This window comes from Macaca fascicularis, chromosome 8 (genome assembly GCF_037993035.2).
Source record: "Macaca fascicularis isolate 582-1 chromosome 8, T2T-MFA8v1.1".
Classification (NCBI taxonomy): Eukaryota; Metazoa; Chordata; class Mammalia; order Primates; family Cercopithecidae; genus Macaca; species Macaca fascicularis.
Window position 1 is genome coordinate 121,846,499 of NC_088382.1, and position 27,649 is coordinate 121,874,147.

At 33.9% G+C, this 27,649-nt stretch overlaps 1 protein-coding gene across 6 annotated transcripts in view; it reads right to left on the reverse strand.

The window, feature by feature from the left end:
- Window positions 1–27,649, reverse strand: part of CSMD3 (CUB and Sushi multiple domains 3) — a 1,225,248-nt gene that overhangs the window by 13,628 nt on the left and 1,183,971 nt on the right. For all 6 annotated transcript variants that reach the window (XM_045398613.2, XM_045398612.2, XM_045398610.2 and 3 more), the window contains 7 exons: window positions 26,693–26,866; window positions 20,102–20,275; window positions 19,101–19,174; window positions 11,792–11,903; window positions 8,479–8,658; window positions 5,778–5,843; window positions 999–1,157 (listed from right to left, as the gene is read on the reverse strand). In XM_045398613.2, coding sequence (XP_045254548.2) covers window positions 999–1,157; window positions 5,778–5,843; window positions 8,479–8,658; window positions 11,792–11,903; window positions 19,101–19,174; window positions 20,102–20,275; window positions 26,693–26,866 — 939 coding nt within the window. The remainder of the gene's footprint in view (window positions 1–998; window positions 1,158–5,777; window positions 5,844–8,478; window positions 8,659–11,791; window positions 11,904–19,100; window positions 19,175–20,101; window positions 20,276–26,692; window positions 26,867–27,649) is intronic.

A 27,649-nucleotide genomic window follows, 5' to 3' on the forward strand; every position in this document is an offset into this window, starting at 1 on the left:
ATTTTATTTTCCATTTCTTACAGCACAAATTATATTATTATTAATATTTATATGGGTTATATATAGACAAGAATTTTACAGTATATATTTCATATTTGCAATATCAAATATCATAGTGCCTCATTTTGAAAAATGAGAGCAATTATAATTCAAACGCATTAATTTGAAAATATTTATTGAGGCCTATTTTGTCTCAGATGTTCTGCTAGCCTCTGGGAATACAATATTAAGTTGGAAGGCAAAGAACTTTCTTAGAATTTATTTTATATTGTTAGAATATAGACACATAATAAATAATAAATATAACAAATATAATTTCAAATATTGAAAAAAACAAGGTAAGGTTGCCTAAAACTAAGAATATGTCTGACAGCATTTTTAATACAAAGGTTCCTTTAGGTCAGCTCACTGGGAGTATTGCTTGAGGAGGTGACTTTTGAGAGAATATCTGAGTGTTAGGAAAACCAGTGCAATCAAAGATAATGAGAGATGTGTGTGCTGGACAGAGAAAACAGAAACTTAAGGAGATTGACCAGGCTTTGGTTCCCTTATGCCTATTTAAACAAGTATAGCTCTATCTTTATTTGTCTTAAATACTGGATATCCATCTATACATGGTCATTTGAAGAAATAGTTTTGTGGCCACAGAATAGTTGAGAAATCACTGATTTGTTCTCTGTGGTTTTATGAGAATAGAGAAAGATTTAGTTGTATTCATACCTAAATTAAAAGTTATGATCTAATATATGACATCTAATTCTAGCTACCAAAAATTATTGAAGGAACTTATTTTAAAACTAGTTTTATATTTCTGTAGTAATATTCATTCATCAATCCAAAAACCAGAAAACCTTGGTTCTGAGTGAATATGAATGTCATCAAAAGCAAATGTATCAAAATAAACATTTCACCACATAAAAAATGTTAATAAAAATGATGAAATCATAATAGAAATAAAGGCATGAAGGTATATTTCATTGCTGTTTGTATTGCGATACCTGAAAGTAGCAGCTCCATGTTGCTATTGCTCAGTGTTGCGTTAACTCTCCCAGTGGAAGCATTGAAACTAGTAACCGTCAAGGTCATGGGTTGTTTCCTTCCTTTGAAATTGTAAGAGCCTTTCCATATATAATTTTGGGCAAATACATCATCGGGAACTGTGAATAGATTAAATATACTACACATTAATTTTACAATGCCATATAAATATAAGCATTAGAGTATTAGTTTATTGAATAATGATGTATTGCTAAATATACAATAATGTTGAATGTGTTACAAAATTAATTCTTCATATAAAAGTGTTTCCATTTTTTAGAATAAATCAACATTGTAATAATCTAGAAAACACCAGTTAAAGACATTAGGTTTATTTTTAGAACCCAGGTAATTATAAACTTCACTTATATTTGGTCTTTTATACAATATATTTCTTTCTGAAGGAAAATAAAATAATTACACAGCACCATGGCAGTAAAACTATACACAAGTCCCAAGAGGCCTGCTTTTTTTTCTAGCAGTGGGAATAGATTTTTAAGAGGAATAGCAAAGAGTTAAATTCCGCCTTTGCAGAAAGGTCCTGCAAAATTATCACCAGACAGTGCTTCTGTGTTCCCCCTCATAGAATACTGAGTTTAGTTCTTCTAATAACAGATGGTCCTGAAGAAGAACAGGGCTCTATCATATTGACAGCTTTGAAGTATACAGGTATTTTTAGAAATTATCACTAGTATTATTGGACTCTCCAGGGTGAGAGATATAGTGTGGTAGAATCAAAGAACATTCTAAAGCTCATAAAATTTTCATCTAAAGAAAAAACACTATTTTAGATACTAGCCAAAAAGACTTATTGTATTTATATAAATTATTTATATAATTTAGAGTTATATAAATTAGTTATGTCAAAGTCTACACAGCTTCTGGGCAGCAGCTAAGAGAAGCTGCATTAATCCTATACCTCACAGCATAGCGCATCCCTAGAAATCAGGTATTCAAGGGGCCCAGGCTTCTTTAGATGAATGAGTGAATGAAGTGGATTTAGGAAAAAAGTCCTTTTTTTAATTTGTCTAACAAGTTATCGATGATTTTTCATCTGATATATGCAGGTATCATACTTCTTACCAGTCAGATCACAGGGATTTCTGTTACAAGCTGTGTATTCCCTGAATTCTATTAAACCAAGAAAGCAAAACTACTGTGGCGGATCAGCATAAAAATACCCTAAGAGTTGAGTTTCTACTGAATATTTCAGTAATAACTTTTTATTTCCATGATAATTTATAAGCAATATAGCTCCTTACTTTGATACCATTGCCAGCTTCCATTCTTATTACTTTGGAGTAATGTAATCACTGTGTCTTATTCATGATTTTAAATGAAATACTGCTGAAGGTTTTCTCACATAACATGCTATTTGCCATATAATTTTTATAAATAATTTTACTAAGATTTAGAATTTATTAAGAATTTTTAAAAATTATAAACAGGTGTCAAATTTTATCAAATACTTTATTTGCAAATATTGCAATTATAATTTTTTGCACTAATCTCTTAATGTGATACATTACTTTAAAGGATTATTTAAAACTAAAATATCCCTGCATAGCTATGATGAATCCAAATTGGTTCTTGTGGGTGTTAAAGTAAACTAAATATGGCCTGAGAAGGACTCCATAGTTCTATATTTGAGTCCTTGTAGATGAACTGCAACCTAACTTAATAGGCACACAAGATTGAAAACCTAATTTAGGAATATGCACCTGAAACAATAGCTGAGCCTTGGCCAATCCCAGCAGCTGTACTTCCACTATTCATACACTGATGAGTGTTCAAAATGTGTTCAAATAAGGCAAACACAGAACTGTAAGCAATCCAGTTGTTTCTGTCCCTCCCTTCTGATTTCTGTACACTTCCTTTTCTTTGTCTAAAAATTTGTTCTGACCACGAGGCACCCTGGAGTCTCTCTGAATCTGCTGTGATTCTGGGGTCTGCTTGATTCACAAATTGTTCATTGGTCAATTAAACTCCTTTAAATTTAATTTAGCTGAAGTTTTCCTTTTCACGTGGATTATCATTACTACAATGTTGAATTTGATTTGCTAAGATTTTATGTAAGATTTTCTCATCTATAATCCTGAGTCAAATGGACCGGAATTTTTTCGCCTTTATAATATCTTTATCCGAGTTATTAGAGATATGTTGAGCCTAGAGAATGAATTTGATTGTCTAGAAGAGATTTTATAAAACTTGAAAGATCCATTCTGTTCCTTTAAAATGTGGTGAAACTTACCAGTAGAGCCACATAGACCTCATTTTCTTTGTGGAAATAATTTTAACCAGTTCTTTATTTGTTATAAAATTATTCACATATTCTTTTATTAGTTAGTTCTAGTAAGATGTAGTGTTCTAGTAATTTGTCTGTTTTGTGTAAATGTTTTTAAATGTTGATAGTTGACAGTTTTCCCTTAATATGTTTTGAATTTCATTAATCTATGTAGTTATGCTCACATTTTCTTTATTATATTATTTTTACCAGAAATTTTGCTACTTTGTTTCTAAAAAGAATGGCATTTGGTTCTGTTGAGATTCTTCTATTGTTTTGGGTGGTTGCTTGTTTTTATTATTATATGATTTCTGCCCTGTTACTGTTATAGTCTTAATGTTCTCTTAAAGGGACACAACTAATTAATTATGAGGCTTTTTTCTTAATAATGTAAGGAATTTTTTTTTTCTTTTTTTTTTTGAGACGGAGTCTCGCTCTGTCACCCAGGCTGGAGGGCAGTGGCATGATCTCCGCTCACTGCAAGCTCCGCCTCCCGGGTTCACACCATTCTCCTGCCTCAGCCTCCCGAGTAGCTAGGACTACAGGCGCCCGCCAATGCGCCCGGCTAATTTTTTTTTTTTTTTTTTTTTTTTGTATTTTTAGTAGAGACGGGGTTTCACCATATTAGCCAGGATGGTCTCGATCTCCTGACCTCGTGATCCGCCCGCCTCTGCCTCCCAAAGTGTTGGGATTACAGGCATGAGCCACCGCGCCCGGCCAATAATGTAAGGATTTAAGGCACAAATTTCCCTCTTAACTTTCCTTTTCTAATAGCCCTCAAGCTTTGATACTTAAATTTTTCAAAATAATTAAATTCTAATATATTTTGTGTTAATGTCTTCTTTAATTCACAAATTATTAGTACTAATTGTGCTCTGAATTTCCAAACATACATGAATTTTTTTAAATTACATATTTTCTTATTGAACTTTAATTGCATCCTGGTCAGATATGAGCTATGAAGACTAACTTTGTTTTAAAATTTGTTTAATTTTATTTATTATTTAATATATGAGCAGTTCTTTACAGATTTGATGTGCTGGAGCTACTATTCAGAGCTTCCAGCTGGTCCCAAATCAAGCTTGCCCTTAGAAAATTGGGGGCATTGATGAACAATTATGGTTTTCCGACTCTGTTGCAAACAAACTCTGCCTTACTTTTATGTATTCTTTGATTTCCTCAATGGCATTCTGTATGTTTTCAATAAGTGTTGAATGTATCAGTGTAAATCGCAGAACTTTATGGTCCCTCCAGTTTTATAGTATGTACATGGAGCACTTCTAAACCCAACTAAAATTAGATCCTAATGTAGTTCTTGGCCCAATACAACTGAGAGAAATCTGTTTCCAAGGTTAAGATAAGATATTAAGCTCTTATTTTACTGGCAGCTTTTTAATAGTATCACATAAAAAATACAAATACTGAATAAGAATGATATGGTCCGGCTCTGTGTCGGACTCAAATCTCAACTTGAATTGTACTCTCATAATTCCCACATGTTGTGGGAGGAATCTGGTGGGAGATAATTGAATCATGGATACTGTTCTCGTGGTAGTAGATAAGTCTCACAAGATCTGGTGGTTTTATCAGGGGTTTCTGCTTTTGCATCTTCCTCATTATCTCTTTGCCTGCCCCCATCCAAGTAAGACAGGACTTGCTCCTACTTGCCTTCCTCCATGATTGTGAGGCTTCCCCAGTCACGTGGAACTGAGTCCACTTAAACCTCTTTCTTTTTAAATTGCCTAATCTTGGGTATGTCTTTATCTGGAGTGTGAAAACAGACTAATACAAAGCAACTCATATATTGAGCCCTTTCTATGGGCTAAGCACTTTGCACTTCATTTGCATGAAGCTTATTATATAATTATTTAATTATTATTTATTTTGTATAGAAAATATATGGAGACTCAGATATATAAAATAATTTTTTCCAAGGTCACATGTAAGAGAGTGTATAAGATGGGAATTACATCAAGATTGTAGGGCTTTAAAGTTTATGTTTGTATTGATTGTACTAGGTTTTCTAGTTGGCTTTTTAAATCAAATAAGTGAAAATAAACTGGTCAAGTCCTAGAAGTTACTGATCTTTATTCTCATACCAAGTGTATTTGAATCCTTTTTAAAACATATACATTTAAAAATTTTAAATAAGACCTTATTTTTATTTTTATATTTTAAATGAAAGTATTGTCATTATGCTATAGTCATTTACAGATACTCTTCAAGGAAAATTTCAATATTTTTAGCAGACAGAACTATGAACAATACTTTTGTAATACTAACATGTCACTGTATTACATTGCTTTAAATTCAGCATCTTGTGAATTATCAAATTCAAGACAGTCATAGTTTTTATACTTAAATATGTTTTTTAAATACACAGCTACTATGCCAAGAAAACAGTAGACCATTTTTAGAAATAATGAATTCTAGAAAAACAAATGACATTACTAACCACTTAGCTTTGGGCTGGGTGTTCCCAGTGCAGGTCTGGGATCTTTCACCAATATTTTAGAACCAGCTATGAAAAGAAATAAAGGTGTTTACAAAAGTTGATGTAATTAATTACATACACATGTGCGCGCGCACACACACACACACACAAACGTGATGCACTGTCCATTTTATTATCTGACATTTCACGTAGATAGTTTTCTCTAAAATATTCCATTCATCACAACATCTCAGTACCCTACTCAATACTCATTATGTAACTGTTGATTTCAGTAATTATTCCCATTACAGTCTATTGGCACAAGGGGCAGATTTGTGTTGCTTTATCATCTTGGGATGTTATTTCTTATTTTAAAGGCATAAACTAAAGTGGAGACAGTTGCCTCCAACATGGAAGCTGAGAGTTGAGGGTCGTTCTTGTTGACAGAAGGCAAAAACTATTTGGGTAGGGTTTACATTTAAAAATCAAAGTTTGTTGAGATAATTAAAGATGTCATTAGAAATTGGATAGACTCAAAGGTAAAATCTTCAAGGTTTTAAACCAAAACCAAAAGTAGTCCAAAACTAAATAAATCATGTAGGATGTAGGAGTGACTGGAATATTATAGGAGCCATGACATGAACGCCTTGTAAACAAGGTATCCTAAGAACAATGTAATGTCTTAAAAGACTGTAAAAGGATGTGATTTGGGCAAACATTGCTCTGGTTGCGAAATAAAGAAAACTTTGGAAAGGAGCAAGTACAGATATGGCTAGAGAAGTTAAGAGATACTGCAGTAGTCCCAGTAGAGATAATGCTGAGTTAGAGTATGGTAGTAGTGACAATAAACCAAAAAGGGGAAGAGATGTTAAAGCTATTGAAATTGTGGTGATTCAGAAGGATAGGAAAATATCAAAGGAATTTACTAGATCTCTTGTGTAACTATAGGATGGTAATATCACTGAGGTAGGGAATACCAAAGGGAAACTATAGGGAGAAAAGAAATTGATGAGTTTAGTTTTGCATGTATTGAGTATTGAAATGCCACTGAAGAATTCCAGTAGAGATATCAAGCAAACAACTGAATATGTAAGAGTGAAGCTAAAATAAGATAAATAAGCTAGAAATATTAATTTGTAAGTAATCTACATAAGGACTGCTATTGAAGCCATTGGCTTGAATGACATCACCTAAAAGTGAATACAAGATGAAAACAAGAGATGGCTGAGCACTGCATCTTTAGAAAATCACAAGTAGAAAACAATCAGTTTATAAAGGAAATAGAGAATGGATACCCAGAATTAGGAGGAAGTAAAACATTTACTCATTCAACAAATATTTATTGAATGCTTTTCACATGTAAGGTACTGATTTGTGTTAAAATTACAGTTGTAAAAACTTTGAGTAAAGTCTCTTATGAGATTATATTCTAGTTGAAGAGGGGTAGATAGGAGGACAGGAGAGTGGAAGCAGATAATGACAAGCAAACAAACCAAAGAATAAGGTCTTCTCCTACTACAGGTATTTCAATCATTTAAAAAAAAAAAAAAAAGAAAAGAAAAAGAAAAATAGAAAGAATAATAGCAGAGGAATGTTCTGGTAAAGAGAATGAAAACACTTCAAATAAAAGAAAGTAATCGTCATTTACGACAGCTGCATTAGATAAAAAATTAGAAGGCTTTACAAATAGGATTATTTGGATATAAAAAAATGGATTTTGTTGATGACCTTACCAAAAACACTGGAAAAACTTCCTTTACTCCTTCTTCTGGCAATATAACCCTTTTCTAAATGGAAATTGTCCTGACCGAGCAGCAATAGGGTGGACACTTCACCCACATCTGGTCCAAATATTAGTACCATAGAATCCAGGCTGAGTAATGGATTTGGTGATGGGCTTCATTCAAAATTGTGGCAAACAGAATCCCAGATAGTGCTTTCCTGACCAAACTTTGGGAAGGACTCTTTCTACTAGGGTTACTCTGGCAGAGTAACCTAGGCATTATGGTAGCAATTTTCCCTACTCTAATGAAGAGTGTACCCACATAATTTATGTTCACCTGGTATCTCTATGACCTTATTTGGAACGAAGGCCTTTGCAAATGTAATTAACTAGAGATCTTGGGATAAAATAATCCTGAATTTAGGATGGGCCCTAAATACAAGAACTGGTATCCTTATAAGAAGAGGAGAGGCCACACAAAGATACACAGAAAAGAAGGCCATGTTGAAATGGGGTAGAAATTGGAGTAAGGTGAGGAGTCAATGAAAACCCAGGATTGTCAGAAGCTATAAGAAAATCGGAAGAGGCAAGGAATGGTTTCTGCTTAGAGCTCACAGAGGGCACAAGGCCCTGCTGACACCTTAATTTTGGACTTCTGGACTTTAGAATTGCAAAAGAATAAATTCCTATCGTGTTAAGCTAGCCAGCTTATGGTACTTTGTTATGAAAGCCCTAGAAAAATAATATACCTACCTTGAAGAGAAAACTTGAAGATAGAATAAAGGCAAGAAGTAACATTTGCATGGGAAAAAAGCTTTGAATAGATTCATAAAATTTATATATCTCTGGATCCAGAAGTGCTTACATTACTCCTAGACTTGGAGTTAATCAACAAATTTCCCTTGTTCCTATGCTAATTTGAGTTGAGTTTTTGTCTAGAGCCAAGGAAGGCAATAGTACAATCTCTTGTGTTAAAAAGATTCTATAGAGAAAACTTACCTTCACAAACAGGAACTTTTCCAGTCCAGGTGTTATCGGATCTACACACTCTATGTTCTGTTCCACCTGCTAGGAAGAAGCCAGGCTGACAGGTATAAATCAGTGTATATCCATGAGATGGAAGGTCCATCCCTACTACATTTGCATGAGCAGGAGTTTCTGGCTGTTTACAGCTGTGGGCTATATTTAAAAAAGACAACAATGTAAATTTTCTATAGATATGTTAAGAAAATTTTGAGACAGGAGTCACAATACATTTTAGACATACTTCAATATCTTTATATACATATATCTTTGAATAATTATTCTAATAAATCACAAAAATGTTTCAATGCAAATATACTTATTGATTTCATACTTTAGCATTTCCTAATCCACCATTTGTGGAATACTAGTAGATGTTAAATAAAATGAGAAAAAAAAAAAACATTGTCAATAACTAAACTCACAAATGTATGCTTTACCATTTTAGATAGTCACACATTCTAGAGAGTCACAACAAACTTCAGCATTTCAAAGGATCTATGAAGGTAAGATACCTTTTAATGTTTGTCAAGCTCAGGTTTTCTATATGAGTTCAGAAAATATTATTTTATGAATTTTAAATTTATTATATTTATTTTAAATTAAAAATCTATTTTCTATGGTTAAATAAAACCACAGCTAATTATATTGCTTTGGTATTAATACATCCTAATAAAAGTACATTTTAATAATTGTTTTACATATGGAATTTTCAGGACATATTTGGATCCGTACACTAGAAGTATCATTTTATTCACCTAATTATCTCCTTTTCTCCATGTTTCCTTCCACTCCTTATTCTCTACCTTGATTACACCGTATCTTCCCCTTATTTCATCGGTCTTATGTCTTCTAAAGACCATTACTTTCTCAGTCAGAGATAAATGCTACAAGAAACTTTTCCCCTAAAACAGATAGCATTTTTAAATAAATTCCTATTGTGTTAAGCTAGCCAGCATAACTTCATTATGAAAGTACCATAAAGAAGAGATCTATAAAAGTGATCTCTGAAAAAAGTGTTCTGTGGATAAATTTTAGAAACCAATACTTTTCATTTGTTTCTTTTTTTTTTTTTTTTTTTTTTTTGAGACAGAGTCTCGCTCTGTCGCCCAGGCTGGAGTGCAGTGGCCTGATCTCAGCTCACTGCAAGCTCCGCCTCCCGGGTTCACGCCATTCTCCTGCCTCAGCCTCCCGAGTAGCTGGGACCACAGGCGCCCGCCAGCTCGCCCGGCTAGTTTTTTGTATTTTTTAGTAGAGACGGGGTTTCACTGTGTTAGCCAGGATGGTCTCGTCTCCTGACCTTGTGATCCACCCGTCTCGGCCTCCCAAAGTGCTGGGATTACAGGCTTGAGCCACCGCGCCCAGCCTTTTCATTTGTTTCTTAATGGCAGTCCATAACGGTATAAATAATAGCTGACATTTTTTTACTCCATGGGCTAAACATTGTGTTAAATGACTTTTTGTTTTTGTTTTTGTTGTTTTTGAGATGGAGTTTCACTCTGCTGCCCAGGCTGGAGTACAGTGTCACAATCTCAGTTCAATGCAGCCTCCACCTCCTGGGTTCAAACGATTCTCCTGCCTCAGACTCCCGAGTAGCTGGGACTACAGGCACCTGCCACCACACTCAGCTAATTTTTTGTGTTTTTAATAGAGATGGGGGTTCACTATGCTGACCCAGCTGGTCTCGAACTCCTGACCTCAAGTGATCTGCCCACCTCGGCCTCCCAAAGTGCTGGGATTATAGGCCTGAGACACCGTGCCTGGCCTAAATGGTTTATATTTACTATAATTCAGTTAGTGAAATGTAATCCTCCTGCAGTAAGTATTGATTAGGAAAACTACAGTCTGTCTCTACTGCCTTCTTAAGCCCTATGTTGTGGACATGTTAGAAACTTTGAGATGCTTTGCAGTAACAGACGCTGTTTAACTTTATTTAAACTATCATATCCCAACTGGAGGACATCAAAGAACCATGGTTTACTATGAAACTCCTAGTTACAGCCCACACAGCTGTTTTAAGGTACACGTTCTGAGGAATTCTCTTTTAAGGAATTTTCCACATTTAAATATAAGCCAACAAGGCACATAACATGGAATCTCTGTGGAGTGTTCTTCTGCTTTAAAGTAAGCCGCTGGTCCCTAGGTGCCCCCACAATCATTTGGATGGTTCTGAACAGGGATAGAGTAAATTCACTGGGCTTGTGTAGGCTTCAGCAAATCCTAAAAGCTAGACACCATCCTAAAAAATGTTTCCACCCCAGCTTACTTTTTTTCCATTTTTCACCAAGAAACACAATTCAAAAGATAAGGGAGTAGATTTTTTTAAAAAGACATCTGGAGAGAAAGAAAAGCCAAATAGCTGACCAGCTGGAATTCATTTCTAATTGTATGTCAGCAAAAGTTATTTAGTGACCCTGGGCTTTGTTCTTATTTAATCTGTATAGGAAGTGCTCTCCACTTAGGATCAGAGAACATATAAAGGAAATTCGAAAATTGTTTTCAAATTTGTGGCCAAGTGCCCATGAATATTTCCTTTCATATATGTTTTAGTTTCCCCAGATTCTCAGATAATATTTTCACAAGGGATTTTTGAAAATTAGAAACTGTGGCCGGGCGCGGTGGCTCAAACCTGTAATCCCAGCACTTTGGGAGGCCGAGACGGGTGGATCACGAGGTCAGGAGATCGAGACCATCCTGGCTGACACGGTGAAACCCCGTCTCTACTAAAAAATACAAAAAACTAGCCAGGCGAGGTGGCCGGCGCCTGTAGCCCCAGCTACTCAGGAGGCTGAGGCAGCAGAATGGCGTGAACCCGGGAGGCGGAGCTTGCAGTGAGCTGAGATCCGGCCACCCACCCCAGCCTGCGACAGAGCCAGAGCGAGACTCCGCCTCAAAAAAAAAAAAGAAAAAAAAAAAAAGAAAATTAGAAGCTGTTAGATTGGCATCTTGGGTATTTTAGATTACTTCAGACTGATAGGTGCAGATCTATAAACTAAAACCTAAACTAATCATCACCTAAAATTACCAGTTGGCTAAATATATAAATAAACATAAGGTCTTTACAAAAAGAACAAAATTGTGCCTTGTGCTTTCTGACTTACTTAGAGAGTGCTTCCCAATGGCCATGGGTTTATGATACAGTAATAAAATTACATACATAAAATAAGATTTTTAATCTAAAAGTCAATCTGATACACCTATAGATGTAAATTTATTTGTATACTTGGGAGAAAACAATGCATATAAATTCTTACCCATGATAGCATTATTTCTTATCCATAATACTTACGTATGCATTCAGGCTGAATTCCACTCCATGTAAGATCAGGGAGGCAGGTGCGTGTTGTAGAGCCTTGGAGAAGGTGTCCTTTTTTGCAATGGAACTGTACAACACTTCCTACCTATAGCAGATAAAAGAGAGAAAAAAAAATGTTCAACTACAACTTCAAATATGGCAACAAATACGGCTTGAGTGAGAAAATGCTATCAAGTGAAATTCTGTATGGTGGAGTTGGAAGAAAAAAAGAATTGAAATCTGATTTAAAATAAAATGGGAAAAATTCAAAGCTAAAAAAATAAAATCCTGACTTTGTTTACATATCATCATCAAATAGTTGGGTCCTTAGTACATATACAGATACCAAGTTTTTTTGCCATCGGAATTTGAAGAAAATATTTAAGACACCAAAAAATCCAACAAGCTACACATGAATACAAGATAGAGAGATGATTAGAGATAAATAAACGAAGCTTGATAAAAATAGATATGAAAATAAATATAGCTAACCACATAAGAAACAAACAAATATTGAAGTGAAAAATGCAATATGAGATTAGAGACAAAGGTGGTTACTGAAGGTGGTGGTGACAGCAGAAATATACAATGGAATATATACTGTTTGCACTAGCTTTTAAGGGTATAGAAATTAGGAGAATATCTAGGATAATGGCTTTCAAAGTGTAGTCTCTAGGCCGGTAATATCAACATCTCCTAGAAATTTGTTAAAAATGTCAATTCTGAGGCCTTACCCCAGACACATAGAATCAGAAACTCTTAGGGTAGAAAAACCAGCAATCTGTTTTAACAAGCCCATTGGGTGGTGGTAATAAACACTAAAGTTTGAAAATGCCTTATAGAAAAGCAGAAAAGATAATAACATGATGAAAAATGTATGTTGGTTAAAATATATATCATTTGCTTTAGGGGAAAAGATAGTATATTAGATTGATTGGCATTTATTGTTTACAAAGTGAGCAGGGCAGGTAGAGGTTTGGGTAAGTGGGAAGCAGGGGTATATAATAAATAAGAAAACAAATCACCACAGTAATGTACATGTAGTTTTAATTCTGGATCTCACTTTACTTGAATAAGTCATATCTCCTATCTCCTCTTTGAGGCCTAATGTCTCATTTATAAATAACAATGATAATATTATTTGTATTGAAATCTGTTTCAAGGATTAAATTAAATAGAATATATACTCCACTCCACCCTAGGATGACACTCAAGTTTTAAATAAATTACAGGCATGATGACTCAATTGGAGAGATAAGTAAGAATTAGTTTCTGAAGGGTCTCAAATAGCAGGCTATGGTATTTAGAAGAATTAATAGTAGTAATTCTAATTATGAGGCTGGCACTGCCATTTTACATTGGAGTGGATAAAAACTGTACAAACTTGTGGCAGTAAGCCTAGGAAAAAAAGTCATTTCCTCAAAATAATTACAAGAAAAAAATCAACATGATTTATTGAATGATTAACAGTGGAGGATGAGATAAGGGATATTTAGGGTCTGCCACTTTGGACTTCTCCAGCAATTGTAGTCTGAGAAGGCTCAATCACAGTTTTAGGACTTATCACTCAGATCCTGTTTTCTGCCTTCCCCTTAATTCCTACTGCCACTTGACAGGACAGTAAGAAGCTAAGCTTAAGATGATATAATTTGATACTAAGATTCCATTTGAAACTTCAGACTCTGAATTCCACCATTTTTCATATTGTTATTATTGCCCAGAACTATACTAGGCCAGAAAAATTAAATTCCAAAATTCTTTCTCTGGCAACAACCTTTTTTCTTCATGTTAGCTCATGCTGTGTCTTCCATGGACCCTCACCTTCACCTCTAGAAGATCTCTTATCCCCGGATGCCCCGTTTTCTCTAGGCTGTTACGCTGATTGACTCCAAGAAGCACCATTTGCATTTTATTCCGTATAACCAGAGTCCCCTGACTTGTGCTCCAGAGCATGCCATTCATATTCTTTCTGAAGTTGTGCAAAATGGTGGTACAGGTTTTCATTTTTCAGTGTGGACTAGATTATGTAATATACAGTTTGCAGTTCTAATTTTCAGTCAAACCAGTTCTACAAAACCCATCATCTCTATCAATCTAGTAATTCTTCTTAAGGTTAGATCCCAGTTAATAGTGTCACTTGTCACTAATAAATTTTCCCTTCATTCACTTCACCCCACAACTGGAAATTTTACCTTCTAAATCCTTTTCAAAGTATCATCTTCCTTTTTTCCCCACTTTACATCCAGTTTTTCTCCACAATATCTTTTCCATAGGCTTTGGCTCTCACTTTAGCAGACATCACAGTCACCAAAAGGACTTTATGAAAACACCAATAGCTGAGTGCCCCCCACCACAGTTTCATACTCAGTGGATCTGGGGTAGGTCCATGAATCTATATTTCCAACAAGTTCCCAGGTGAAACTGCTGCTGTCAGTTAGGCGCTACACTTTGAGAGCTACAGCCATAGACAATTAGAATAATCTTCTAACTTGTCTCCATTTCTCAATTCATGACCCACTATATTTGTTTTCTACACTGAAGTCAGAGTGATCTATGCAACACGAAAGTTTGACCTTATTATTCACCCATTAGGATAAAGTTACATTGTGCTAACATTACAAAGGCCTCCATAACCTGGCCACTGACCATCTCTCTAGCATCATCATTCATAGCTTACTTTACTCAAATTCTGTTCAATTAATATTGAACTTTTGTATCCTGAAATGTATGCCTATTTTCATGCTGTTCCTACTGCGTGGAATGCCTCTCCCAACTTTCCTCTCCTAGCTCTTACACTAAAAGAATTAGCTCAGCCACCATCTGTAGAAAGCCTTCTCTGCAGCAAGAAATTAGAAAAACCATCTCTTTTGTGTGCTTCCTTAATGCTTTTCATTGTTATCGGTGTTATTGCCTAGCCTAAGAAATCATTTATTCCAGCTGACCAACATATCAAAATGTTAGCCTTTCTAGGCCAGAGACTGTGTGTACTCATCCTTGTGCACCTTGAGCTTACAAATGTGACTTGAAAATGTTGGAGCAATGGAAGGAATGGGGACTAAATAATATAAAACTACTTGATTATTTAACTTTAGAATATTTAACCTCTATTGGTTCTTAAAGTGCAATGATATCACCTCTATACTTTAGATAAGGTTAAATCATTCTGTTTGTTTGTTCTTTGAAGGGTATATTCGGTTTATTTCATTAAACCTTTATATTGGTCAGGTGTAAGAAATATGTTGGACTATATACATTTTGTTTTTACTTGTAAGACATTTTTCCTCAATGCTGTAAGCTTTTTGAAGTCATTATAACAACTGCTTTAAATATTAACTAAATGTTATAGAATTAAAATAAAATCTGTTTTAAGATTTTTCTGTGTATCACCAACACATCTAATTAAGATTTTTGTCAAATTCACAAATACTTATACCTAATATCTAACAAAGATTTATACAGATTTAATAATTGATTAAATTGTTTATCCAGAATTTGTTATAGTCAAATCAACAAAATTTTCTCTAAATATCAGTGCATTAATAAATATTTTTTTCAGTGATGAACCCACTTAATAGTGTATTTTACATAGTTCTCTATCCTTTTCCAATTTGATATATCCTTCTGACTGAACGACTTCCAACATGCATAGTATAATTTGCTATTTGTAGAAAAATAGATAACAAAATTCTAAAAATTCATATTATCAAATTCAAAAAATTCTTGGAAAAATAACTTATGTATAATTTTTCACCATTATTTACTAATAAAAAGTGTTATTTACATATACAACATTGTAAAAATTAATATTGAAAGTTTTTATAACAAGAATTTTAAAAAATCTGTATCAAGTTTTAATTGCAACCAATGTTTAAATAAAAATCACTTTAAATTGATTTAAAGTACCATGCTGTGTATAAATGCATTATAGACTTTTAAGACATGTCTAATTAGTAAATATCACTTATGTTATTTAACACCTTATTCTCCTATTTTAAATGTTATATCTTAGTCCCTAAATCATAAAATTTATATAACAAATAATAGGATTAATAGACATTTTGTATACATTTGGAACATTCTCAATAAGCTCTATTTTTCCCTTCCATGAGATTTCATGGCAAATGACACTTGGCATGCTAGAATTTTTATCAATGCATTTATTTGAATCTGACTTCTTATATCACATGTTTGTTTAACTGGAGTATCCAGCATGGTTCTTAGGAACTTTCAAAATTTATATATAATTAAGGTCTCAAAAACGTATATGCTTCCTCTGCAATATATACATTTTTAAAAAATAAATTTATGTTTTTCATTATGTATTTATACAAAACATTTTACTCAAGAAAAATTGAGGTAGCTTTTAATAAAAGATATTTGTAAATTAAAATAAATAAAATTGTCACAGAAAGGCAACATCATAAAAATGAAGGTATAACAGATGCGCTTAAGATGCAAGTAATTTTTGCTGACTGAGCATCAACTTTGGTTCTGGGCTTCCTGGTTTAAGAAAAGTTTAATTATTATTCTTTATATTCAAAACAAGAAGATTTTAATTGAAAATAATTTTTTTACTTTCAGAATTAATGTCACTGTGTTTATCATTTAAGGTAATAAAACACTATGAAACATATATTTACCTCATTCAATATACTGGGATACTAATTTCAATTACAAACTTAAATTAGTATATATACCATATATAATCACTACGGTTAGCTTGGTAGGGTTAAATATTTTATGGTTAAATATCTTGAGGCTAAATATCTAAAGAACTAGATTAAAAACATTTCATATTTATAATAACTTTACATAACAAGCCCTAAATCCAAATAATGTAGTTTCCATTGCCCAGAGCACAGTTTAACGAGCGATACAGCAGTGTACATGTGTGCTTGTCATTTACTTCATAATAAACCCTGATGTTGCATCAATTATTTTGACAGCTATTCTCTTCACCACCAATCTGTTTTTAGCCAAAATTATTCCAATTTACAATATTTTAATAAAAAGACAAATTATGTTGAATACTTTTTTCAATGATAGAGTTTTCATCATTTCTAGCAATGAGTGATATATTTTTGTATGTTAATAATTATTGATGTCCCAAAATCTACTATATAAATCTATATAGAAAAAGAGAGTGAACAAATGAATGCATTAAAGATAAAATTAAGAAAATGATCTAAGTGCCTCTGTAGTTCATAACTTTCTCTTGCTCTTCCCCAAAATGGGCTTCCTAACAGCTGTGATTTTGCATCATAACTCACTACTGGTCATCTAATCCAACCAACATGAATACAAAAGTTGGGACATTCTGATTCTCCTTGGAAATTTGTAATTGAGATTGAGATGATCACTTTCTGTAGGTGGCTGAGATGTAAATAGAAATGATTCACTCTTGGCCATATGGCCAATCTGCAGAGAGAAACTATGAGGTGGATAAACAGAAAGTAGTATAAAAACTGAGTACTTGCAGCCAGTGCCTACATTCTGGGCTTGATGAGTCTCACCTGGATTCTTTCTTTGGGAGCCTGGACATACCTGCACAGTAATGCCTTTAGGCTTTAAGTAGCTCCAAATAGCTTTTTTTTGTCACTTGTAAGCAATCGTTTTTCTCAATGGCTCGAGATGCCTTTTGCATATAAAACCATATTCATTTGGAATTCACCAATAAATTAGTACTAATTAGAATTATATAACTATTTATTGTGTTAGATCTATACAGATTAAGTTAACAGATTCAGTATGTATGTGTATATATATACATTCATATCTGCCATATGCATGTAAAAAAGCCAATCTCCCTAATGTAAGACACAAAATATATTTAATTTTAATAGAGTTATATAATTGTATATAATTAGACTTTACCATATTTGAAATCTAGTCTATTCATATTTATTCATGTAGAATATAATGATTTAATACCTGTTTATTAGCCCAAATAACATAAATTCAGGGTTAGGTTAACTTTGTTACAGCATTTTTCAATGATTATAATACAATCCTTAGAATGCAGAGTTAGTGATTCTCTTCATTTTGTTGGATGACTGTTTTAAACTCCATGTTAATCATTCTCATCTCCATTATCTCAAATAATATTTACTAAAAAAAAAAAAACTAATATTCTTTAGAAAATCAGCCTGATTTAGTACACAGACACTAACATCACAATTTTGTATTCTGTTAGAATATGTCACCAACTTGCTCTGCGAACAAAGCAAGTCACATTCTGTTTCAATTTCTTTGTACATATGATGAGGACTAGTGCTGTGCAGCTAGTTGCCCATTTTTCAGGATTTGGATCAACTGATAAAAACTTTTATGGAGATATTAATCTAAAGTTCTCTAAAAACACCAATATAACGGAGACAGACTCATTTTTACACTTTTGTATTATCCGAACAGGACTGAAGGAAATCAGAAGAATTGGAAATGCTATAAAATCAATGTTCATACTGTGCCTGAACTGTAGATAAATGGAAACTATTTTTAGCAACAAAATATGGCCCTTCAGATGAGCCCTTCCTTTAGAAATGGATGGTCTTCAGGTTCACACTGAATTTCACACAGAATAGCACAATTTACAAAACCCGGCAACACAGGGCAATTGGGTAATGTGTAAATTGGCTATTTCTGTTTGGAATCAGTATGCACTTTGGCTCCCCTTGGATCCTTTGTAACTGAAAAGTTGCTGAATCTCTACCTAAAATCGAAACTGGAAAAAGAGAGAATAAGAAAGTCAGCCACATATGACTGGGCATGCTAAAGAATTCTAATATAACAATTCAGCTATGTGTTGTATAGTAAAGGGTTATGGTTATTTTTCAGTAATTTCCCACCATTTTAAACACTGACACCAATGTCATATACACAATTAATGCTTTATTGAATAACCCACATTTTTATATATTTTCTGTTTATCTCAGAAGTCTCTCCTTTAAACTCTTCAATCTTTACTTTTCTTCACTGTCCCCATATCTTCCTGTAGAGTTTACTTATTTACTCCCTCACCCTTACTGTTTCATATATAACTCTCTAATGCTTATGGATTTTTCCTATGCTAACTGCTATTTTTCTCTTTTTGTTTTAATTTATCTTTATGTTCCAGTTAAGCTATTTTATTAAAACTTTTTTTTCTAATTTACTTCTACTCTTGTGTTGTCTGTTACCTTTCTTATGTGTTTATAAATGCAGATAGAACATGACTTTTTGTTATGTCAACAAGATTATATACATATGAACCAAAGATGCATTTTGACCTAGTATGATGCTAAATGGACATAGCTAAAGCACCCACTTGAAATCCGAATGTATTGTTCTGCGATCCATGCCGAGGCACACCTGGGTTTTCACAAGAGGTACGAGTGGGCTCTAAAATGAAGATTAAAAAGATATTAGTCCTTTAAAATTTACAATAGATATATTTCTCTCATAGAAAACAATTTTAAATAATCTGGGGTTTGGTGCAAATTATCTAGGAAATAATAAATAATGTAAATGTAATAACATCTTTCCATGGACAGAAGTCTGTTAATCTTGAAGCAAGAAATTCAGGTAGACTTCATTTGATATCGATTATGAAATTCTTGAACTTTGAACCCTTCTAATATAAAAGCACCTGACATTTAACTAGCTCTGTGGATGCAAGATTAAAGAAAGATAAAGGATATGAAAGCAGTATACATGCATGTAACATTTGTCCAAAGACCTTGCTAAACTATGATTTGGGGTAGGGGAATATTTCTCTGAAGAAGTAACAGCTTTTTCCCAGAAACAGGACTTGATAGTTCGGATTTTATTGACACCCATTGGATATTCAGGCATAAGAATGGTAGATAGATGAGTCGATTTATTTGAATGACAGATTATTTAGTTAGTTTACCAGATATGGCATTAATTTTAGGATTACAGAAATGTAGTTACAATCATTTTGAAATCAATATATATTTTAGATATTTTTGGAACAAATCTAATTTCATACGAAGATTCTTTATTAACTATAAAGATCTACGTAAAATGTCAGTAGTTAATAATGTCATTACCTGAAAGTATTTTTATTTTTCATTTTACTGATATATGACAAAATTATTTCAAGTGTTTCTTCTGGAAGTTTAAAGTGCTAAAATTAATGTTGTGTTTTCTACCAATGTTCATTTCCAGTGCCTTCTAATTGCTTCTGTATTTTATACTTGTTTTTATATTTAGCCAACTATAGTTTATAGGATAAAGAAAACCATTAAATGTCACCCCTATTAATTACACAGTTACTGTGCATAATCAGCCTTTAATTAATATTACCTATGCAGTGAGGTGACGAACCACTCCAAGTGCCATCTGCTTGACATATTCTGGTGCTTGATCCCACTAATATGAAAGGAGAATTGCAGCTGAATGAAACTTCTGACTGGTATATAAAACTTTTGCCTTCTCTTTTTCCTTGGGCAGGTATACCAGGGTCACCACAAAACTTTGCTGGAAATGAAAAGAAAGATGCTTATATCAAAGATTTAGTATTCAGCAGAGTACATAGTTTGGAAAAATGGTGACAATTAATTTGCATATTGAACTAAAGAGATACATTATTCATGATAAAGCTATTCCAATGAAAAATTTTATTTTTTAGCTTATGTGTAGATAAACAAATACTGAATTGAAAACTCAGTATGATATTTAAAAATCAGTTTGATTCAGATGTTTTCCACTTAGTAAGCTACCTTAATAAAGACAGAATTTTTGTACTTTTGTTGTTTTGTATTGACCAAAATCGAACCACATATTTGGACTTGTTGGCTGCCGAGTTGGAATATACGCTTGAAAAAGTAGGTGACTCATAGGTATCCCTGTCAAAAAGAACCAACCCATAATGCTCCAGACTGCACGCTACAGACTGCAGTACCCTTTTACAAGTACATAAAAAGCTCTGGTGATTTGTTTTATTGTACTCTGAATACTCTGAACACTCGAAGCACATATCCCAGAATCTTATTGCCTTCCTCTTCAAAATATTGTCGGTATTTTTTAGCATTTTTTTAAAAGAAAACAAGGCCATCAGAATCTAAATCTATGCCAAACTATGGAATGCCAATGTTCTACAACAAGCACTGAAAAGACCAACTTGATAGACTTTCTAAAAATTTTGATTAGATTATTCCATTCAATATACATTTATCAATTACTAAAGAAAAACATTATTCTAGGTGGTTTGGGGCACTTGAATATGTCAGTAAACAAATACTGTACGAAATCTGCTTTTGTAGGGTTTATGCATTTGTGAGGGAAGCAAACAAACAAACATAATTAGCAAGTTTTAAGGAAAGGTAGTATGTGAAAAAGTGGTAAGTACTATGGGAAAAAAAATCATTCAGATGAAAGAGATCAAGAATGTATGTACATGTAGTGGTGTGTGTTAGGAGGTGAGGGAAGATCTTAAATAAAGTGACGAAGGTGTCTCTCACTAAGAAAAGATTTAGGGAAACAAAATACTTAGCCAAGCTGAAGTCCTAAGGGACGGCATTCTAGATAGAGTAAACAGCACTGCCAAAGTCCTCTGCTGGGGCATGGCTAGCTTTTTAGAGGAATATAAGGAGGCCTGTGTGGCTAGAGCAGAGTGAGCATGCAGAAGTGTAATGGAGAATGAGAGCAAATGGTTTCAAATGTATCAGACAACCCAGGCAAATGCACCTTTATCAAATGCTTTCAAGGTTTTTATTGTGGCAAAAATAATACATAACATATAAGTTATAAATTTAACCATTTTCAAATGTACTCGATTTTCAAATGTTCAGATTAAGCACCTGAAAGCTTGTGTCCCTCTGAAGAAAACAAACGGCAACAACCAAATGCTTTTAAGTATAAATGTTGCCTTAAGAGGATTATAGGTTGGGTGCCCATAAAATGCATCATCCAAATCGAGAAACTTTTGAGAGTGAAAGGGAATTCTAAACGTACAAGAGATCGGCCACGACAATGAGAATAAACTTGGCATGCCCGAGCCATCTAGAACACATGTATACCTTAATTATAGACTACCATAATCTTGGCCTTAACGTCCAAATAAAACCTTCCCTGAAATTCAAGACTATAGAATAAACTTGGATTTTTAAACCTCCTTTTAGTAGCATTTAAGAGACTACTAGGAGTCTTTTTTAAAACAATTACTTTTTTAAATTACTTTTTTAAAACAATTAAAATGAAAAGTAATCATTAACAACTATTTATGACAAGCCCACAGCCAATATCATACTGAATGGGCAAAAACTGGAAGCATTCCCGTTGAAAACCGGCACAAGACAAGGATGCCCTCTCTCGCCACTCCTATTCAATACAGTATTGGAAGTTCTGTCCAGGGCAATCAGGCTAGAGAAATAAATAAGGGTATTCAAATAGGAAGACAGGAAGTCAAATTGTCTCCATTTGCAGATGACATGATTGTATATTTATAAAACCCCACCATCTCAGCCCAAAATTTCCTTAAGCTGATAAGCAACTTCAGCAAAGTCTCAGGATACAAAATCAATGTGTAAGAATCACAAGCATTCCTATACACCAATGACAGACAAACAGAGAGTGAAATAATGAGTGACCTCCCATTCACAGTTGCTACAAAGAGAATAAAATACCTAAGAATAGAACTTACAAGGGATGTGAAGGACCTCTTCAAGGAGAACTGAAAACCACTGCTTAAGGAAATCACAGAGGACACAAATAAATGGAAAAACATTTCATGCTCAGGGATAAGAAGAATCGATATTGTAAAAATGGCCATACTGCCCAGTGTAATTTATAGATTCAATGCTATCCCCATCAAGCTACCACTGACTTTCTTCACAGAATTGGAAAAACTAGTTTAAACTTCATACGAAATTTAAAAAGAGCCTGCATAGTCAAGAGAATCCAAAGCAAAAAGAACAAAGCTGGAGGCATCACGTTACCTCACTTCAAACTATACTACAAGGCTACAGTAACCAAAACAGCATGGTACTGGTACCAAAACAGATATATAGACCAATGCCACAGAACAGAGGCCTCAGAAATAACACCACACATCTACAACCATCTTATCTTTGACAAAACTGACAAAAACAAGCAGTAGGGAAAGGATTCCCTATTTAACAAATGGTGTAGGGAAAACTGGTGAGCCATATGCAGGAAACTGAAACTGGACCCCTTCCTTAAGCCTTATACAAAAATTAATTTGAGATATATTAAAGACTTAAATGTAAGACCTAAAACCATAAAAATCCAAGAAAACCTAGGCAATACGATTCAGGACAGAGGCATGGTGCAAAGACTTCATGTCTAAAACACCAAAAGCAATGGAAACAAAAGCCAAATTTGACAAATGGAATCTAATTAAACTACAGAGCTTCTGAACAACAAAAGAAACTGTCATCAGAGTGAACAGACAATGTAGAGAATGGGAGAAAATGTTTGCAATCTATTCGTATGACAAAGGGTTAATATCCAGACTCGACAAAGAACTTAAACAAATTAACAAGAAAAAAAAAAAAAAAAAAACCCTTAAAAAAGTAAACAAAGGATATGAACAGCTACTTTTCAAAATAAGACATTTATGCAGCCAACAAACATACAGAAAAAAGCTCATTATCACTGGTCATTAGAGAAATGCAAATCAAAACCACAATGAGATATCATCTCACACCAGTTAGAATGGCGATCATTAAAAAGTCAGGAAACGACAGATGCTGGAGAGGATGTGGAGAAACAGGAATGCTTTTATACTGTTGGTGGGAATGTAAATTCGTTCAACCACTGTGGAAGACAGTGTGGTGATTCCTCAAGCATCTAGAACTAGAAATACCATTTGACGGCTGGGTGCGATGGCTCACACCTGTAATCCCAGCACTTTGGAAGGACAAGGTGGGCAGATCACAAGGTCAGGAGATTGAGACCATCCTGGCTAACACAGTGAAACCCTATCTCTACTAAAAATAAAAAAATTTTAGCCTGGCATGGTGGTGGGTGCCTGTAATCCCAGCTACTTGGCAGGCTGAGTCAGGAGAATGGCCTGAACCTAGGAGGCAGAGCTTGAAGTGAGCCAAGATTGTGCCACTGTACTCCAGCCTGGGGTACAGAGTGAGACTCCGTCTCAAAAAAAAGACTTGACTTAGCAATCCCATTACTGGGTATATAGCCAAACATTATAAAGCATTCTACTATAAAGACACAGGCACACGTATGTTTATTATGGCACTATTTACAACAGCAAAGACTTGGAACCAACCCAGATGTCTATCAGTGATAGACTGGATAAAGAAAATGTGGCAAATATACACCATGGAATACTATGCAGTCATAAAAAAGGATGCATTCATGTCCTTTGCAGGGACATGGATCAAGTTGGAAACCATCATTCTCAGCAAATTAACACAAGAACACAAAACCAAACAATGCATGTTCTCATTCATAAGTGGGAGTTGAAGAATGAGAACACATAGACCCAGGGAAGTAAACATCACACACCGGGGCCTGTTGGAGGTTCAGGGTCTGGGAAGGCACAGCATTAGGAGAAATACCTAATGTATGTGATGGGTTGATGGGTGCAGCAAACCGCCATGGCACATGTATACCTAGGTAACAAAACTGCACGTTCTGCACATGTAACCCAGAACTTAAAGTATAAAAAAAAGAAAAAAATCTTTGTAGGCACCACACAGAAAGCATCCCTTTTCTTAGGCCCAGGATAGCATAGTTTCTCTCATCCTGAATTCTAGGTTTCTCATTTATATACATTTATTGGTAATTTACATTCATGTGTGTGCATGTGTGTATTTGTGTGTATGGCATATATGTATGTGTGTATATGTATATATAGGCACTATTATTTTTATTTTATTGCTAAAAAGAATGCTGATAACAATATTCTTGAACATATCTCCTCATGCACATGTATGAACATTCCAGTAGGGCATACATTTAAAAACAAAATTTCTTGGCAATAGACTCTGCAAGTCTTTAACTTTACTAAATAATAGCAACTAGTTTTGCAAATGGCTGTGTCAATTTACACACCCATCATGAGTCTATAGAGGTTTATGAATTGTTCCATATCCTCACTAATATTTGATATTGTGTAATATTTTTTTCAGTCTCCTGAGAGGAAATAGCTGTCCAGGTATTTTGACCATTTTTGTTGTATTGCCTTGATATACATTCTAAATATTGTCATAGTTTTCACACATATTGATTACATTGTACAAGTCTGTGATTGGTCTCTGATAATGAGAAATTTTCATATTTTAACATACCTGATTTTTTTCACTTTTTCATTTGTGGGTTATACCATTTGCATCTTGCTTAAGAAATTCCTTCTAAACCTGAGGTCATTTAGACAGATTCTAAATGTTTAAAACTTTTGTATTTAAATCTCTGATAAATCTGGCACTGATTTGTTGTGGGTGTGTGTATGTGTGTGAACTAATTGCCTTACAGAATTAATTAAAATGTCTATTCTTTCCCTACTGACTTGTTCTATAATATATCACATATGTATAAATGGTTCTGTGTTCTCTACTCTATAACAATGTTTTACTTTCTATACCCACATCAATACCATACTGTTTTAATTACTATAGCAATATAGTTTTTATATCTGCCAAGGACTATGCTATATTCCAGGGCCACAGCAGCGAATAAAACAACAACAACAAAAAAATTCTCTGCTTTCAGGGAGTATAAATTTGAGTAGAGGACATAGTTCAAATAAACAAGGTAAATAAAATGTATAGTATGTCTTAAGAAAAAATAAGAAGTGAAAGGGGAGTGTTAAGGAGGATAAATAAAGCCTGGAAGGGAAGTGTTATATGTCAGTGATGAAATTCACATAAGGGCACCAGAGAAGGCAATACTGAAAAGAGAAATTTTTAGTAAAAAGCTGAAGGAATAAAAGGAAATTTTCAGGTAAAGTGAATAGTGAACATAAAAGCCCTCTTGTAAAAGCATAGCTGAGGGCTCAAAGAAAAGTAAGAAGGCCTGGGTTTCTGGAGCAGAGTGGATGAGGGGGTGAGTAGTAAGATATGATGAAATCAAAGGAATACAAGAAAAAAGTCCTATGAGCATATAGGGGATTTAGTTTCCAATTTGAATGAGGTGAGAAAACCCTGGAGGGTCCTAAGCAACTTAGACGGTTAGCTCTGCATAATGTCAAAGCCATGAGACAGGTAGAATCTTCCTCTATCCTGTGCTGGGAAGGAAAAAAGGACCAGGAACAGGATAATACTAGACAACTCTCTGAATGACTATACTGTCCAGATAATGTTCTACAATCATTTATGTAAAACTGCAAGAGGAGTTTGTTTTGTTTTGTATTCTTCCAAATTAATCTTGAAGTAACACTTGCTAGGTATATAGTATACAGCAACCTCTGTTAAAAAAAAAAAAAAGAAAAAGGCAAACAAACAAACAAAACCCCTTTTATCTCTATGTTTACCCTGGTAATTTTAGATGTATAATCCCAATCATTATCAGACAAATGCCATCATAAGAACTTTATTTGAACAAATATGTAGAAGTGACATGGATTTATTGCCAAAAAAGATTTGGGAACAAATTTCAGGGTATTCGGCTAAGACAAAAAGGACGTAAATAAAAATAATTTTCAAGCAGTAGAATAAATTTTAGGCTGTCTCTAATTTGAGAAATAATTTTGAAAAATAAGAGAAGTCTATAAACAAAACCTTTTAGTGTAAAATTTTGCATCAGAGAAGGAGAAACAATGGTTTAATTACATGAAAAGTAGCTACGTTGGTAGTAAATAGTGATTTTTCTTTGAACCCTGATTAGGCATTGAAGGAAGCTTAACAATCTCATATTTGCGCTAGAAAAATTTGAAAAATTTAAGTAACAGTTGTCACTTGAAATCGTACTTACGTAAGCACTGCGGTACTTCACCACTCCAGGTACCGTTCCCTACACAGGTCAAAACAGCAGGGAAGGAGAGCTCATAGCCTGGAGAACAGATGTAGCTAATACTAAAGCCCCAGTCAAAATTTGTTCCTTCCAGCCTTCCATTAGAGATCTGGGGAGGAGTTGGGCACGTAACAGCTGCAATTACATTAAAAGTAATTAGACACAGCTGTTGTAATATCCTGAGTGTTAAAGATATAAATAAATATCATTAGAAGAAGCATATGTGCTAATTTAACCTTTGTGAGGACAATACGTTGTGACATGTTTTATTCTCCCAGTAGTATTCCTGAGACATCCCTGGAATTAATCCCTGTAGGATGTAACTTTTTCTGGGCAACATAATGGCTATCGGTTGTCGGAGATTCTTACAAAATAGCAAGCTGTTTGACATCTCAGAGAAGGCAAACAGAGACTGACCTTCAATCTAGTATACTGTAAGTGATAAATTATTGGTTTTATATAAAATTATTTTCCAATGACCTTTAGACAGACAAGACTTGGGTTATTTGGCTATATATAGTATCATCATCTTAACCATGGAATTTGAAGTAGTTCTGTGACATTTTTGAAAATGCAGGATGTATATCTTATTATAATATTCCAAGTTACTTCCCTTAATCACTTAGATTCTTATGTTACAACTTATTATTATAGGGATTATAAACGCATTTTTAATTTTTTTAAAAATGTATTTTGTTTAAATCGTTTTAAGTTATCTTTAAGCAAAGACAGGTTGGATAAGATAGAGTTGCAAGGATAAGGAAGGGTATCAACTTCAAAATCTAAATATTAGGAATGACTGTATTATGAGGACTAAAAACATATATGAATAACTTTTTACAGTTGAGTAATATCTAATTCATATCAGTATGAATTAATAAGTGTATAGAATAACATCTAAAATATAAAATGTCTGTT